At 44.8% G+C, this 6,153-nt stretch overlaps 1 protein-coding gene and 1 pseudogene across 1 annotated transcript; one reads left to right on the top strand and one right to left on the bottom strand.

Annotated features, from left to right (window-relative positions):
• Window positions 1-433: 433 nt before the first annotated feature.
• On the top strand, window positions 434-2,452 carry LOC147957991 (uncharacterized). Its single transcript, XM_087531915.1, has 6 exons — window positions 434-598; window positions 677-874; window positions 951-1,088; window positions 1,167-1,282; window positions 1,348-1,534; window positions 2,438-2,452. The coding sequence occupies exons 1-6, from the start codon at window positions 434-436 to the stop codon at window positions 2,450-2,452; spliced, it is 819 nt and encodes a 272-aa protein (XP_087388041.1).
• Window positions 2,453-2,801: 349 nt separating this feature from the next.
• On the bottom strand, window positions 2,802-4,966 carry LOC147957992 (protein FAR1-RELATED SEQUENCE 5-like; annotated as a pseudogene).
• Window positions 4,967-6,153: the final 1,187 nt, after the last annotated feature.

The raw sequence follows: 6,153 nt of genomic DNA on the forward strand, positions 1-6,153 counted from the left end.
TGAAGCTACTGATGCTTTCGTTATAGACGATAATGGAAACTCTCCATCTTCGGCATCAACTGTACGTACAAAAGACTTTTCGTCTATGTCCCGAACCCCGCAGAATGCTAATATTTCTAGTGAGTCTATGGATGCTTTGTCACCAACAAAGTCCGAAGACATGTTTGAGAGTTTCCCGACAAAGAGCAACATAGGTAATGGTGAAGGCAGTCAGGAAAATGATGGTAAGCGCAAAAGAAAAAAGTCGAAATATTGCCAATCCCCCTACGACATTCTCATTACCCGCAAGAAACGTGTTAAAAACTGTAAGTCAAGTACTACTTTATAATTCATTCACGCGTTATGTAATTTTTTTATTTTTAATGACTGTAGCTGCATTGTTTTAGATCTGTTTGCATCGTCACCACATTCAATTCTAGCAAGTTCTCTTAATATGACTCCGGATCACATAGAGGCAGCCAGAGTTTTTGTTGAGACTCTAGCATCGACAAAGAAGCATGCACACCGAACCGTGGTCGATATGCCGCCACCAGATGGGGACATATGCACGCCAGCTATGCTTCACGATGTCCTGACGTTTAAATGGTTGCATGGCGCTGTAAGTATGAGTTTGGTTTTAACAAATCTCTCTTTTGTACTTCACAAGTTGATAGAAATTTTTTGTTTATGTATGCAGATCATCAATGCATATTGTAAACACCTACAACTCCGTGATTTTTCTGATCGTTACATATCAACAACGTGGTTCCCCAAATTTATGTTGAGTAGGGCAAGGGGAAAGACCAAGTCAGTAAATGATTTAGACTCAGAACATGTTACAAAGAAAACAAAAGTCATCGCAAGAGTAATGGATGAGTATTTCAGACGGGACAAGGTATTGCTTTCATATTTATTTGTTTTTATTAGACATTACTATTTAATTGCACTAATATCATTTGGTTACTATGTAGGCGTATTTTCCTATGCACGTTAATGATAATCATTGGATAACCATAGTGATGCACACCGTCAAGGAGGAGTTTCAAGTTCTTGACTCAAATTCTAAAGGCGCAATTAGCCAAAGAATTCGCAATATGATTGCCACCCTGGTACGCTATAATTTTCACACTCGCATTCAGAAAAATATTGAGTCATACATTAAATTCTGATTTGTTAATTTGTTTCAGAGAGCTGAAATTTCTAAGGATATTATGGAGGCCAACTCAACTCTTGAATCAAAAAAATTTCCAGATGTCTCATCGTGGCCAATTAATGAGTATAAAATGCCGAGACAAAACGATGGGTAAGTTAAATGAGTACAAGGCAGTGCATGATATATCCTAAGCTGATCACACATGTTTATTGCAGAGTGTCTTGTGGACTTTTTGTGATGTGGTGCATAAAATACTGGGACGGAGATCGCTGGACACATGAATTTGACCAGGAAGAGATTAATGAGTCAAGGCCACGTATTGTCGCGGAAATTATTTTTTCAGAGGTGAACGAATTAGAGAAGGTCAAGATGAAAATTGTTAAAATCATGGAGAAGGAACAGGTATTAGCATCGGTAGGGTTTTAGTCCCGTAGAAGGTTTCCCTATCGTTGTTGGATACTTTGAACGATTGTAATGCGACATGGCATTGGGATAGATTTCGACAATTTTTCACGTTTTATTTATCGCTTTCGTGTGAGACTAAACATTTAAATGCGTGTGGGCAAGTAATATTTTTGCTGTCCTAAAATGTATCGGTTTGCGGCTGCGATGTTATATGTACTATTGTTGTTTCTACTCGCGGCGGTCATTTATTTATTAGAAAATATCCCCGCCGTCCTGAGTTGGTGCGATGTGGACAAAACCTGCACAATTTCCCACGTCGATTGTGCTGGCAGCAGCGGCGCTGGATCCGACGAATATTCCAGCCCAGCCCGTGCGGTGGCCGATAGCCGAGGCAGTGGCGGGCCCGCGCAGTCCAGCTAGTGTGGGCTGGCGCGATTCGCCGTGTGCCACACGCGGGTCTGCTGGCCCAGCAGCCGATCGACCGACAGCCGCGCGCCCGGTGGCAGAGGTCTCGTCCCGCCCCACCCAGCGGGCACATGCAACGATCCCGAGGGGGAATATGACGATCTGTCGGCCCATAAACGACGCACGTCGGGCGCGTGGGCCGATCCTCTTCTTGTGCGGATGGGGACGCTGGCGCGTTGTGCCGACTAAGTTTAGTCCCACCTCACCCGTGGAGAGACGCGCCGACCGGTTTATATACCCGCGTCTTCGCCTTCTCACAAGCTCGCTACAGAACACTAATGAATGCCCTGTTGTACGCCGTGGCCTCCCCGCTTGCCGGCCGAAAGGCCTCCGAGAAGGCGTTGTAGTATACTGTCCGTGCGCGCGCCCGGCCACGGCTGGGCTTTTTTTCAAATATTTTTTTCACATACATTAAATTTAAAAAATGTTAATCAGCTGACAAAGTCATGACAGCAGTAACACACTCATACAAATATATCATGTTTCACACATAATAATAGAAATCGCGTGTCTCATAACATCGAACAAGGTGGCATAAAGATTAACTCAAAGTGCCATGTCTCCAATCCTTAAACAAATAAACTGAAAGTGCCAGTGCCTTCCATCGAACAAGGTGGCTTAAAGAATAAACTCAAAGTGCCATGTCTCTTATCCTTAAACAAATAAACTGAAATTGCGAGTGCCTTCAATTGATTATGAATACTTCATCTTTATGCCTGGTTCCTACATAACAAATTGTAAAGAACTCATCAGACAATTGTAAAGAGAGAACCAAAAAATAATTAAAATAATGTAAAACTTACTTTTCATTCTCAGCGCACGTTTGCCGTCTATGGCCCTCTTTCTTACAAATGCCACAAAGAGGACCGGGTTTTTTCTCAGAAAATGATTTTGGTCTTCCATTTTTTGTAACATTTGGATCTTTCTTTGCTCGCCCTGTCGTGCTCTGTTTAGGGGCGCCCTTCGTGGAAACTTTCACGGGATCACCTATGACATCAACATGTTGTTCCGGCTGACGTGGCTCCTCATGCACATTTCTTCTACTACCAACAACATCATTATGAGGGACCTTTTTCTTCGCTATTATATTCTGCAGACACTGCATTAACTCATCAAAGACGAATGGATCATTTGAAGCAACATGAAAAGCTTCAGCTCCTGTTATACTGAGTTGACTATAGTGAGCACGCTGCTCTGCCCCTGTCCAACCCCAGCCAAACATGTCACTCTTTCGCTATGCAGGCAGCCCACCTCTCGCAACTTTCGACATCCTCTTAAGGATGCAACACTTAGGTATTTTAGATATTTTCAGATGAACCAACACATACAGAATGTGTTTGCAAGGCAATCATTTCCAAAGCATTTGTCCACAACTGCAGTCTATCATATTCTCAGATTTTTCAGCTCGATAATTCACGCCGAACTGAAATTTGCGGTTATTTCTCCATGTCACGATGAAGGTGTGGCAGTCAACTCCCACTAGCGTCTCAAAAATCTCAAGCTCTCCCATCTTCTTCAGATCTTGTTGAAGAATATAAAAATTGGAATGAGTGAATACTTCAGCAGCATGCTTCTCAATATCCTTATATTCTGTGACTGATGGTGGCAATGACTGATTTGAAACACAGTCATCATGCGCCTCGTTCTCATGTAGTCGAACTATACAATTCTCATAATGCACAACTAGGTCAACAATAGTCATACCGCCGTCTAGGTGAAGGTGAAGACACGAGTTAAGGCTTTCACTCCTCTGATTACTGCGCATACCCAGAAAAAAACCATCTGACAGATATGATGCTGCCCACAGACTCCTCTTCCTGTACATCCTACTCAGCCACTCTTCTGTTTTATCAGTCTTCCATTTACGGACGAAATCGTGCCATCTCGCCTCAAAGTTGGCTGGAGAGGTGGAGTAGTACAAGAGTGCCCTGAACTCATTTAGCGATTTGTAATTAAGGTGCTTCTACATGTTTTTTCCACGTGCCATGAGCAGAGACGGTGCAACACATCAACCAAAACCAACCGAATAGCTCGTATGATTGACCTTGGCTTTTTTTGACAATTGGCCTTCAGGAATGTTTGGAGCAGCCACACGTACGTCACTTCGGTCTCGTCGAACACAATGGCACAACCAAAAACTGTGGTGCAACGGTGATTATTTACACCAACAAAGGGGATGAATAGCATACCATATCTGTTCATCTTATACGTGTTGTCGAACACAGTCACATCTCCATACAACTGATAGTCCCGCCGCGACTGTGCATCGAACCAGAACAAGCTCTTCAAACGGCCCTCCTTATCGAGCACGTACTCAAAGAAAAAGTCTGGATCCTTCTCCTTTCTGCTCCTCATAATCCCGATTGCCGTGTTAGCATCACCCTTCGCAATCAACTTCAGTTTTTCTCGGCAACATAGGTTGTACACGTCTCGTCTCAGAAACCCACACTTATCATATGAGCCATACCTGCTAATGAAGTTGTCGATGATGATATGCTTTCTGATCCCAGCTCCTTCCATCGCCAAGATCTCAGCTATCTGGTGATCTCCCATCACTCGATGTGACCGCAGAAATACCACCTCATCTGGTCTAGCTAACAAATGGTTGTGATCATCCATAAAAGTTTCCACGAACCAAACTCCATGTCCTTTGTCCAACTTCACGACTAAATGTGCGCCACACTCGCAACGAGTCTCGGGTCTTAGCCTGCGGGTACGACCCTCCGGGTTTAAAAATTTACTGAGACGTTTTCCTGCCCTCGAGCAAACGTATCGCCTATACCGAACAGTGGTTGAAAGTCCTTTTCCTTGTTTCACCTTATATTTTCTGATACTGAATCCATGGTCTTTGGCGTAGTTATTATAGAACATGTAGGCCTCCCATTGTGATGCAAATGTCATACCCATAACCTTAAACTGTGTCTCCAGCGCACGTTGCTGGATTTCAGCTTCCTCAATGTCCATATTAGCTCCATCCTCATGCTCATATTCATCATCACCACTCCAACCATCAAAGTTAGCCTACAATATTCCACATAAGCAAGTGTAAGTTGTCATTAATTTTGGACCGAACCTGGCTTATGTTATCTGTGAAAGATTCAACACCATGATTTTCCTCGTTCTGGACGTCAATATCCTCCTGCACATAAAAAAATCATATGCACATGTAAGTACCATATGGTTCTTCATCCGACGAAAAGATTGTACACGACACTTACGTTTTCACTACAAGCACCCTCCTCCTTCTTTTGAAAATCCTCCTCAGGTAAATTATCGTACGACGACCATGATTCATTGTCACTGCCATCATCATCATCTGTACTATCATTACCATTTGTACGATCAACACTATCGCTACCATCCCACTCACTCGTGTCCAAAAACAGACCCGTAAATGCAGTTTCTTTATCCATTGAATGATCTCACAACCAACACTGCAATATTATAATAAAAATTGATCTATCAATTTTAAATCAAATTAAATGTACTATGATCATACAGATAACAACTTCTTACCTAACAAGTGATTGCACATAATTATTTACAGATACAATTTTTTTGACAAACTAGACGGCTTACATGGCATGCACGTGCACTTCGGCCGGCCTGGCGTGGCTGCGGACGGCGAGGACGTTCCCGGAGAGGTTGATCACGGAGTTGCGAGCGGCGACGGCGTCCACGTAGGCCACGTCACCGCGACGACCTGCATGGAGGCGACATCACGTACGGCGGGCGACTCCAACAACGTCCGTGCCGGCCAGATCCCAGGTGAAGACGGGGAAAATGGTCGGCGATCGGCGGGGAAAGGCGGCGATCGGCCGGACGGGAAGACGTTGGAATTGGCAGCGTGATCACGGCTAGATCGGCGGGGAAAGGCGGCGATCGGCGGGTAAGGGCGGTGATCGGCGGGGCGGGGCGACGTTGGAACGGGCCACGTGATCAACGCAGGTCGTGGTTTTTTTTGTTTCGCACGACGGGGAGAGGGTAGATGCGAGCCGGCCGTATCGGCTCGAGCCGTGCGCTCGGCTCTACCTGTATGGGCACGCCGCATACGGCGCGGGATACGTTAAGCACCGTATGCCCAAAATGCCTTTATACGTTAAGCGAGGGGGGAAGGGGGGTGTACCGAAGCAGACCTCTTGCTTCAGACC

The sequence above is a fragment of the Triticum urartu genome, chromosome 7A, assembly GCF_056163025.1.
Source record: "Triticum urartu cultivar PI428250 chromosome 7A, HENAU_Tu73, whole genome shotgun sequence".
Lineage (NCBI taxonomy): Eukaryota > Viridiplantae > Streptophyta > Magnoliopsida > Poales > Poaceae > Triticum > Triticum urartu.